Genomic DNA, 12,069 nt, shown 5'->3' with positions numbered 1-12,069 from the left:
CTGAAAAAGGAAATTTATTCCACTAAGCACGTTCACAGCAATGTTCACATTAATATCTTTCTACAGTGGATTCCTAAGATACAAATCCTTATTTACTGCATTATTAACTATACGTGAACTAAACATGAATAAGATCATACGATACTGATATAAATTTCAGTTAGGAAAAAGCTTAGAATAATCTCATCGGTTACAAATAGCATAACAGCAAGAACCAGAAGTCTCTTAATGTTCCTCAAATTTGGCAGTAAGGAAGCAATTCTAAAATATTTCTAAAAGCAGTTACCTACTGTCTAGGTCTCAGACCATATCATTTCCAGTTACCAGAACTGTGATCTAGGTATGTTTAAAAAAAAACCAACAACTCAGGTTCTCCACTGTTTAGAGAAGAAAAACCAAACAAGAAGTACAAAGGATACATTCTTCCCCTGCATGCCACCCCATCCCTCATGCAACTGAAGAGGAAAAGACAGAAGGATTCAAGTTTTGCATGCGTGCAATTACAACTGATGTAAAAATGCTGTGCAAAAGGTCACAACAAAACAAATTGTAACTGACCAGATCAAAAAGAGACAATTACAGGATAAACATTGAAGAAATGCTAGGGGCAAGTCATCTTAATTAATTACTTTCTTAATCTATTTAGTAAAAGAAAAAAAATGCCTTTTTACATTGCTGTTTGTGAAGAACAATTTGTTTGCTCTCTCTCTGAACAAAATGGATTGAAAGGGATCAATTACCTACATGAATTTCATCTATTGCAACTGACCAAGTCACTTCCCTCAAAGCAAAAACAATTAAAAAATCAAGAATATGGTTTAATATTTTCACATGCAGTGTTTCAAAAAAAAAAGTTCCATAAATAAAAGAAAAATGATTGTTTGAATAGTCCTACAAAAGCTGCCATGTGATAACCAAGAGCACCAAAAATCAGTCATTCACCTCTGACTATCATCCCGTAGCACAGGATTATAGATTAAGTGGAAATGAGAAAGCATTCAGAATCAGGACAATCAAAACCATCTCTGACTTCAAAATAAGTTTTAAGAGCATAGAATGGAAGATGGGTCCTCTTCTACGTAAGTAATAGCTATATAAAGAAACAAGCCAAAGGTGGGGAACCAAAGGTGGCAGAAAACTATCAAAAATGTTCAACTCTTATTTTAAGTAAACAGAAGTTATTGGATTTCACAAGTGATTCCCGTGAAACTAGAAGGCATACTTACAACTTACTAGAAATCACATTTGTTGCAACAAAAGCTTGAACTTTTTTCCTCCCCTCTTTTCTTTAAAACTAGCAGAGAATGCCTCCTGGCTAGAGACCTGACTGGTAAAACACATTTTGGTCATCTTAAAACTGGGTAATAGTCAACTAGATCACTTGAAATTAAACTTATGATGAGCATGGGCTACTTACACTTCAAGTAGCATATGAAGCAAAAGAATTCAAACCTTTTAACAGCATACTGACTGTCCAATAACTATATTAAGGAATGGCTATGTAATCACAAGCAACTGATCTGGTTCAATTTAAGGAGTTATTTACACTTGGGATACATCATCTACTTGGCAGTCCACTGCAACATAATGAAATGGACCACCTTATTTCTTCCCACTCCCTAATAAACTAAGTTTCATTTTGCAGTACAATAATGTTAACATGTAGATTAAAAATCAAAACAGGTATGCTACATGTAAGATTTTGAGCATAAGTGATGATCCCTCTGGACAAAGACTAAGGTTCAGAGAAGTTCTGAACTAGGAAGCATTCAGCTACCTTGGAGACAATGTCTCCGGCTTGTGAACCACTTACTCTTAAGAAGATTTGCGCATAACATTTCACCTTTTTCAAAGTAGATTATGGTTATTTAATAAAGTATATCAGTCTTATAAAAGCTGCTGTGAATTTAGCACATTAATTTGAAATCAGCTTTAGAAAAAAGCAATGAATCACTTTAAGAGCACATTACAATTAGATTTCTCCTTGACGACATCAGCCTCTTTCAATCTTTCAACTGGTGTTTCTAAGCTTGGTGCTCATTAGATTCGTTTATATTTCAGCTATTCAGACATTATTTACCTTGAAGAGTGTGGCTTTTTCAGGGATTATCCCTTTAATTTTCACCTGAGGCTCCAGAGGAAGTGGAATAAGTTCCATATCCGCTAAATTCATCTTTTCATTATCCGCTAACAACGCCTGAAGCCTCTCATTCTAAAAGAAAAAGAATCAAAATTTTGTGTTTTATCCCCCCCCACCAAGCAAAACTATTGGGCATACATGAACAGTTAAAGTCTTAACAGCAGATAACTATTACTAATAAATCACCAGCTTCTTCAATTACTATTCCAAAGAATCAAGATTTCATTCTTTAAATGCAGTGAAATAAAAATTCTCCATATGTAATAAGAACAGAGATGTAAGAATACCTGAGGGTGGTCCTGGTGGACACCAAGTTAAACATGGGCCAACAGCAGGTTAAGGGAGGTGATCCTTCCCCTCTATTCCGCACTGATGAGGCCATGCCTAGCATATTGAGTCCAGTTCTGGGCTCCTCAGTACAAGAGAGACATGGACATATTGGAGAACGTCCAACAGAGACCCACAGAAATCATTAATAGACTGGAGAACCTCTCCTAGGAGGAAAGGCTGAGAGAGCTGGGACTTCTAAGTCCAAAGAAGAGAAGGCTCAGTGGACATTTTAATCCATGTATATGAATACTCGACTGGAGGGTGCAAAGAATACAGAGCCAGGCTCTTTCCAATGGTGCCCAGTGACGGGACAGCAGCCTGTGGTGGTTTTACCATGCTAGGCAGCTGAACACCACAACCGCCCTCTCACTCCCCCTCCTTAGAAGAGGGGAAGAAGTAAAGGAAAGAACAACTCATGGGTTGAGATAAGGATAATTTAATTGAAGGGAAAAAAATAATTAAGGAAAGATTATTATTAATTAAACAATTTAACTAAAGGGAAAAAAGGGAAAGGGGAATAGGGAGGGGGAAAGGGAAAAATAATAAAAAAAATAAAACAAGTAAAGCCTGTGTGGAAGTGCAGAGGAAAGAAATTACTCTCTACTTCCCACAAATGAGCGATGCTTGACCATGTCCTTGAAGCAGAGCCTCAATGCACGTAGCTGGTGTTCAGGAGGACAGATGTTTTCGCAATGGGAGCCCACCCCTCCCCTCTTCTTCCCTTTTCCACCTTTTATGGTGGAGTGTGACATCATATGGTATGGAATATCCCTTTGGTTGGTTTAGGTCAGCTGCCCTGGTGATGTTTCTTTCTCACTTTTTTGCCCACCCCCTAGGAGGGTTAGAGAGAGTCGTGATGCTGTGCCAGCAGTGCTCAGGAGCAGACAACACCGGTGTGATACCACTGCTGTTCTAGCTACAACTGCAGAGCACAGCACTGTATGGGCTGCTGCAGGGAAAGTTAACATCCCAGCCAGACCCACTACACAGCCCTGGGCAAGCTGCTGTAGGCAGACTTGCAGGGAGGTAGGACAGAATGACCTTCAGAAGTGCCTTCCAGCTTCAGCCATTACGTGACTCCGTGACAGATAATTCTCATATCACAACAACTTCTGCTCCCTTCTCCTATCTTCTGCAACTCGCTCACCCTCAAATCACTACTTCAATGATTTCTATACCTTACTTTAGCCAAAATACCCTGACACATTTCTGAAGGGCCTCTTCTCTTTTTCCATTTCTGAAGTTTCAGAACATTTTGTAACTTTGACCCATCTAATCCTTTCTTAGGTTTCTTTAAAATTACCTAAAATTGTTATAGGATAGACGGACATCTGTTATACGTTTGAGTAGTAAGAATTTTTAGTGAAAGGCTAACATTCGTTTCTGGGTAGAATTTGACAATGTAAGTTTTCCAGTCCTTTATTTACCTTTTTCTTACGATTCCCACTTTCACGCTGCACTGCTTTCATTACATGAACCAGGCGATCTACAAACGTCTGCTGAGCTGCCAACAATGAACGCATCACCCTGACAGACTTATCACCCTAAGTGAATTAAAAGAAACAAAATTAGTTATTTGTTCAATAATTATTTTACCTAGAAGTATTTTTTTCTTTATTCTTATATCTTTGGGCTTTTAAGTTTTAAGTGAATAAAGATCTATTTCCTCCCAATTCAAAAGATATTTTCTGTAAAGCACAGTCAGAATCATTGGAGCTGACAATCAATTATCTGACCTATCAGTTCACTTTAATTTGAATCAACAATTTTAGTTATGAACATTCATGCAGAAAAAAAATACACAACGAAAATAAGGTAATAAGCACAAGCACAAGAAATACTCTATGAAGTGTTAAGAGTCAGATTTACACAGCATCCCTAAAATGGGAATTAATATGAAGTATAAGATTCACAGTCTCACTTGATTTTAGTGCATCTACTATAAAATTATAGACTGAAATTCACAAAAGCTTTTTTGTTTTTGCTTTCTTCTCCTGTTGCTACAGCACCCTTTGCTGCTGGCATACAGAACAACACAGCTTTTGGATTCAAAAGACAGGCCTCTTGTCTAAATTTGCACTGGTAAAGAAATATTTCTAGGAAAGAAATTAGAAGTTTCTAATAAACAAATTAGAAGCGAACTAGACTGATCATACAAGGCATAGGATTTCAGAATAAGCATGTTATTAATGGGAGCAAGCAATAAGACAAAAAATTTCTTGATAGTTGTTCTTTGCTTTACCACAATCACTGAAAATTCAAACAGAAGTAGAAGCTTTCTAGATTTCAATACATGATAATGACAAGCTGTCCTCTTTCTAGACACTTGTGTCTTTTTAAAAGAAAAGAATCACCTATTTTCTTACACAGAAGCATTACCTTTAGCAAAGCCTGACTAAATCTTCTCATCACATTTAAGTACATTTCATGAGTCTTTGGGTCCCTCTGCTGAGTGTCTTGGTCTTCACATTCCACTATTACATACCTGCAGCACAGAAACAATTCAAGTTATACTGTATTCTGGCACTGCACAATTTGAGTGAAATACTGCAGTCCTGTATTTTTAGCTCCAGGTGCACAGTAAAGTTGTTAAAAATAAAGTTGTTCTTTGACTGATACTAGCTGACCTCTTCAAAATTGCATAGTAATAAATTCCCATTTGGATAGGGCAGCCTATAAAAGTTTGAGGTGCTTCACTTGAAGCAGTCAATCATCACTCAGACAGGACATAAGTCCAAATCACAAGAACACTTCAAACGGGAAAAGCGGGTAGTCCACTACACTACTACCCTCTACAGCACAGAGATAAAATAGTTGCTGCAAACTTGCTATTCAAGTACGCCTCAAAAAAAATCCTATTCTACTTGTTCCTTATTTTACAATTAGCAACAGTGGAAGAAACCGTATTGATCCTGAAGTAGCTCTGCAAAGGCTTTTCAAATCAGGTTTTCATTTCTAGAATTTTCCAGACAGTTACACTGACAATTTATTTTGATGTGCTAATTAGCAGTTTGGAAACACTTTTGTGCTTATTTCTATTCACAGAACTGACAAACAAAAAGCAGCTGTGCAGAGGTCTTCCTTCTGTTTACTATATTTCATAGCTTTACCCAGGCAAAACAATCTCACTTAAAAAAAAAAAAAGGTAGAGATTAGCAACTGTTTTCAAACACTGCATTTGGATTCAAAAGTGGCTCTACATATTCAATAAGCATGCTCACACTTCACACTAATAACTATTTTTTCCTTTTTCTGGACTTGCAACTTCTTTGCAGCTGAATGATTATAGGACAAGATTAGAGGTCTTGATTGCAGCTGAAAAAGTGACGTTTCTTCTCCTTTACAGGTGACTTTTCACATGGATAGAAGACTTTCTGTAAACAACTAGTAATGTCATATTTGGAGCCTTCTATAACTTCAGCTAGTGCTAAAGAATGCTGACTGCAGATGAGAATCAAATGAACACCACATAGATTGACTTGGTGGTGGTGGCTGTTACATTTTAGTTTTACACTGATTTCAAATCAGCTTTATATGGTAAGAGATAAATGCCAAAACACCCTGGGTTTCTATTTTAGCTGATAATCCAGAAAATTGCTATCATAAAAGGGAGAAGTAAGGAAATCACTTGTAAATAGTTTAAGTTAAAAACAACTCCCTTGTTCTATAACTCAAACCTCCTTCCTCCTGAAAAGAACAGGCAAAGTAGGAAAGGCACATCCATCTGAAAGTAAATAGCTACAGACCAGCACACCCCTGGACTGTTTGGAAAGTTACAGACAGATATCCCGGAAAAATTTCACTGCAGCTTTAGTCTACTTCTGACTAAATAATTTATTTAAATTTTGGATGTAAAAAAAAAAATCTGAATTTTCTTTTTCACATTGATGTAAGAAATCTACTAGAAGTGATTCAAAATTAACTTTGCTTGTGTCAAATTTGACTAATTTTATTTACAAATGTGCATTATATACATTAAGGTACATGTAAAGTATTTTATGCATATTATCTCAAGAAAATCTATAACCAGAAACTACTTCCAAATCTTTGCTGATACTTTTTTCTACACACTGTTACCTTACTAAAGTGACAAAGTTAGATTGCTGCAATATTAGCAAAAAAACCAAACACATTTAAAAAAAATCTGTGCACTAAAACGTCAGGGAAAAAAGGGTGTCATTAATTGAAACATGCCTTTTTCATTTGCTAAAAATTTGGGCAGTTTCTCTAAACCACCTTAGAACAAGGAGGAAGAAATACTCCACACATAGGTAAATGTCTCATACATCCAGATGGGGGAGAAGTAAAAAGCAGTAGCAGTGACTTCTGCAGGCACTGTTAAAGTATAAGAATAGGAGAACTTTACAACGACAAGTGAATGAGCAGGGAGGTTTGATTTTCAAGGGACATTGTACTTTTCCATTGATTATTCTGGTGCACCCTGTGTCTGGATAGATGAAACAAGCAATTGATCAGCAGCCACAAGGATTTATGGCTATGTCAGCTCAAACAGTGGCTACAACATTTGTATTTTGTCACTGAGATTAAGATGTCTGCAAAGAAAACAATGAATGAATTGACTCTTCTGTGGTGGTGGATTTTTATTTTTATTTTTGTTTATTGTTTGTTCCTGCAGTTGGAAGACAAAAACTGTGGAGTCCTGGAAACTTTTAAATATTCTGTAGATTCTGACAAGTTGCTGAAATTTAAGTGCAGAGTTTAGCTCATTTTTATTATGTTGATATAATCCACCGACATTTATTTTCATGAAGAAAGTTTAATTAGGTCAAACATTTGGCTTCTACACACTCCAATTCAGCCTGCAATTATTTTAACCATTTACATTTATTAACATCTTTATTCTGAAGTCAAACATCATATTTGCCACTACAAAAGTACAGTTCCCTTGCATAAATGTGTAAGTAATGCATTTGAATTATCTTTCATTTAAATTACTGAATTACACATCTCAAATTTCCGAAAAAGCAAAAGATTTTAAGAAATTTACAGACTGGGTCATTCTCAAGATAGGTTCTTAAATTTAAGCAGGAACAGTTTTAAGTTTATACCACCTAAAACACCCAATTCACCTAATAAGCATATACTAATGCATATGAATATTTTAAATTATTAGATGAATCTAAAAGGATACATATAATAATTATTTGATTTAAATCATTTTTAACCATGTGAAAGGTACCGAAGCTGTCCGTTATAAAATACATGTGCATATACAAGTATATGCTCGTGTGTGTTTATATGCATATACACATCGACACTTTCAGGGAGTACATTTCATGGAGTACAGCTCTAGTCACCTCAGTTTTCTTTAAGTGAGATCGTATCTGCAAATGCTTATTTCATTAAGTACAGAAGGCATGCAGACGACTAGTTAAGAATTAAATGCCTAAAAATTGCTTAAGTGAGACAACATTTTACCTCTTCACCATCTACATAAACTATTCATAACTAAAGTTCCCCCTAAAGAAAGCATACATCTGCAATGACTGTGCTTACAACACAACCACAAATTTAATCTAAAAAAACAATTAGATTAGCACAATCTAATTAACAACTTTATGAATGTTTATAAAGTATGCTCTTGACATATTTAAGTAACTTTAATATTCTTGTCAACACTGCCAAAAGTATAAACACAAAGCAAACAAAAGCAGTGCAGAAGATGAACTTGATTTCCTACTCAATACCAGAAACAAAGTGAATGACAACTTAAAAACTATACGGTTAGCTTGGGGGACTCCCCCCCCCCCCCCAAACACTGTACTTAATGCCTTACAGATCACCTTACTTTGTCTAACAGAGAAACACTTTTTCTATGCTTTAAAAATCAGTGTCCTCTTTTTAGTGATTATTCTGTTCAGCTGCGTATTGTAAATATACTACTTCATCCTGACTGAAATTAAGATTCTCAAGTTATCTATTGCTGTGCATCCTTCTGGGTATTATAGCTTTGATTTCAATTACACATTGATACAGTATGAATAAATAGTTTCTAACATACCAGTATAAGTAGTTCGCCAACGTGGAATTTTTGCATGCTCGTGATATCAAGAAAGTGCAAAGGTCTTGCTGAGAGAGATTTAAGAAAAGCAAAATTACATTATAAAGTAAGTCTGACACATCATAGAGATGACGGTAAGGAAAAAACACAAATGCATGAAGGTTTGAGAGATGTTCCTTTGTAAAGGCTGAATCCAATCCAACCTAGGACTGAATTCATATTTTTAATTTTATTTCAAACATTTCCAGCAGCAACACTAAGTAAAAAAGTCTATCATGGTAGCATATTTACCAACATATCACAAGTACATGATGTTTTCCAACTATAAACCTTCAATGTTAGCTTTCTATTTACAATACCTTACTTTTCTCCTATGCAATTATCCAAGTGTGCGAATCTACCCTGAAAGGGATTTGCTACCTGTTTCACATCCAGAAGAGCTGAAACCCATTAAGATGTTTTACATCTTAACATAAAGAATGAATTTGTAGAGTATACACAGCATTTAGCTGCTTTTCCAAGGTGTAGCAGTCCAACAAAAAAAAAATGAACATCTTTACCTGTATGCTCCCTTTGAGGTTTAATTTCCATGCAGTCCTGAGACCCAAACAGGAAGATTTACAAAGACAATGGATCTTTTGTTTAAAGACCAATTAACTGTACACCAGATTAAAAACAGACTCCCCCAAATTGTCTTTACCTTGCAATTTTCCTTCCTGCAATTTCTACTAAAAGCAGAAGAGTAAAATCCTTGGCAGATATAAATCACAGCGTCTTTAAGGTCTATAATGATGGCACAAATGCCGAAGAATCTGGGCACAGGAAGAACACATTGCAGGCATTAAAAAATACTTGGATAACTGTTTTCTGTTTAAAAAAGGAAGGCTTTAAAACACCTCCAATACACATAGTTGTCAGTATCTAACCAGCACGTGATCACCTTTGCAGTAATTTTCTACTTTAAAAGACAGTTTGTTATTATGAAAAAATCAATGCCTAGTCCCCCAGTTTTGGGTAATGTGACCAAGAAGATAAATAGACAGCCTGTAAGAAAAATTCAGATAACCTATTGCTATTTTTTAAGCATTTAATTAACATGCTTGTTCTTAGAGCACTTCAAGTATTCAGCAAAATACAGTAGAAAAATGCAAGTATGCACAAAAATGTAAAAATAGCATTAAGTCACTGAAGTCTCAAATATCACAAATGCAAGGTAAAACATTCAACTTACATCAAGGTTCTCATTGTCTGCAGGCTCCTTTGTTTTAGAGGTAAGAGGTGGCGAGGAAACAGATGGAATAGGAGTCATGATCTGGGAACTACATAAAGAAAAGCATGTAACTGGCATGATTCAAAGTTCTTGCTTGGGGGACAGGGCGCATGCAAGAAAACAGCAATGCATTTCACTTCCACAGCATGATAAACTCAGAAAACTGTAAGGTAATTATCTTTAAAAAACACTCTCAACCCTTCCCTCTCAATTCTGTTTTGGAACAAATTGCATGAACAGCAGCTTTGATCGCTGTGTCTGATTAGTTACACAGCTTATGGTTGTAAAGAACATTGGGTTACATCAATCTTAGTATTTTGTTTCAGCTTCCATGAAAAATAAACAAACATTCATGGGAATTTAGCAAATCCACATTTTCAGTATAAGTTTTTGTTTTAAAAATACACTTTCAATTAAATTACCAACACACAACACCTGCAAGCACTCAGATCTGGAATGCAATCACACATACCAGACTAGACACATCCAATGCTTGTTAGGTAAAATTATGACACAGTAAATTTACCTAAAAGGAAGTAATCAAACAGATCTATTGATGTCAGAGCGTCATTGCAGCATGCATCCCAGGACACCTAATCTATAGCTTAGTGGTAAGATCAGTGGAAATCTTGTAACATAAAGAGTACATATGAGTGGCACAAGTGATTAGACACTGAAGCTTAATACTAGAAATTTGGAAACCTGTTATACATATTCACATGAAGCTCAGAAGGAGACTTCTGTTAACCAAATTTGTCTGCACCTTAATCCGGTATTAATCAGGTATTTCAGCATTTGTTTGGGATTCCAAGTAATAGAAAGTATGCCGCCAGCAGCTACTTTATATTCACAGGATTATCCCTACATGTTCTTTTGAAGGAGCAGGAAGAAATTTATTTCCATTTCAGACTGATCAGATGTTTAGATTGATATTCTTTGATGAAATTCAGAAGTGGAGTCATGAAACTACTTCATGGAAAGCAACCTACCTTCTGTAAGGACAGAAGTAAGCAATGTCATTGCTCCTCCTGAAGTTACCTTTCTTCTGCACAAAAAGGCCAAAGGCCACAACTTCTAGATTGAGCATGTTAGTTCTGTAAACTATCTCAAGTCAGTAAATACATTCTGTGAAAGTTTAGGATTTTTTGTTTGTTATTTTAATTTAAATGTCACCACTTCAGATTATAGAAGAACATTGAATATGCAACAGTCCCTAAAAAGGGGAAAGAATTTGAGGACTTGTTACATATTTCTGTTTTTCTACTAGAAATCTTAGCTTCTTACCTGTCTATTTCTGTACCATTAGCTCCAGATGTTGTCATGCTTTCTGACACTGAACCTTGACTATCCCTCTTGCTAGGTTCCAGTCCATTCTTTATGTCATCAAAGTTTTCATATTTCAATGCCTGGACTAGTTGTAGCAGATACATCAGCAAATCCTCACAGAGGGGAAAAAAGGAAAATTAATCAAGAGGATCAAAGCCGCACAGTTTCTTAATCTCATGAAAACTTGGTCGGAATTTATTGACTATAAGGAACCAGAAGAGAGTCTCATCAGAAACAAATACACAACAGAAAAAAACTGATCTAGGATAGAGTTTGACTCCCAAAAGACAGCAAGTTACCACATCACTAATTCACTCAAATTTTAATAAGTGCTAATTAAGGATTTTAGTGAAAATACACCTTTAAAATACGCCTTTATGCTACCCTACTGGCTTCCAGCATCCACACAATAAACTTTCTGGTTTGGGGCTTCTGAGAATGAAACTTGAGCACAAAATGTGGACCATGGTACCAGGAATTCACTTTTCCTCCTCTCTTCTGTACAGTATTTATTTTTATCCTTAGTAATGAATCAATGCATCTGATCTACTTAAGACTGAAGAATAGAATTTTAATCACTTGCTGCTTATAATGAATTAATTTCCTCTACTATTCAACTTGCTCAGCTGGCTTTAAATGTTTTGTAAAAGGTACTCTTTACAGACAAAGCAGTATGACCTTGGCTATTGAAGAGGGCTTGCTAAAATTAGAGAAATTTATGCTCCCTATTTTAATCTCAATTGATTACCAAGGATTCAAGAGCTATGGCAATACATTCACAGTTTTGTGTTTTGTTTTTTTTTCCACTCAGATGTTGAAGATTAGCAACTATTAAGTGGGCTCTACTCACAAATCACACCTCATCACATTCTAATCAGTATACAATTAGAAATACCTTATTTCCACATATGTTTTTCTACTCATTTTCTTCAGAAAGTTTATGATGATATTCTGCTTCAATCTACCAGGCAGTTTTGTTTG

The 12,069-nt window shown here is 35.7% G+C and overlaps 1 protein-coding gene across 4 annotated transcripts in view; it reads right to left on the bottom strand.

Moving 5' to 3' along the window:
* The window catches only part of PIK3C3 (phosphatidylinositol 3-kinase catalytic subunit type 3), a 74,262-nt gene that overhangs the window by 41,801 nt on the left and 20,392 nt on the right, over nt 1-12,069 (bottom strand). For all 4 annotated transcript variants that reach the window (XM_083817399.1, XM_083817398.1, XM_083817401.1 and 1 more), the window contains exons 11-16: nt 11,047-11,201; nt 9,724-9,811; nt 8,493-8,560; nt 4,850-4,955; nt 3,898-4,014; nt 2,081-2,212 (exon numbers count right to left, since the gene is read on the bottom strand). In XM_083817399.1, coding sequence (XP_083673525.1) covers nt 2,081-2,212; nt 3,898-4,014; nt 4,850-4,955; nt 8,493-8,560; nt 9,724-9,811; nt 11,047-11,201 — 666 coding nt within the window. The remainder of the gene's footprint in view (nt 1-2,080; nt 2,213-3,897; nt 4,015-4,849; nt 4,956-8,492; nt 8,561-9,723; nt 9,812-11,046; nt 11,202-12,069) is intronic.

This window comes from Anser anser (assembly GCF_964211835.1).
Source record: "Anser anser genome assembly, chromosome: Z".
Lineage (NCBI taxonomy): Eukaryota > Metazoa > Chordata > Aves > Anseriformes > Anatidae > Anser > Anser anser.
This window is presented reverse-complemented; position numbering and strand designations above follow the sequence as displayed.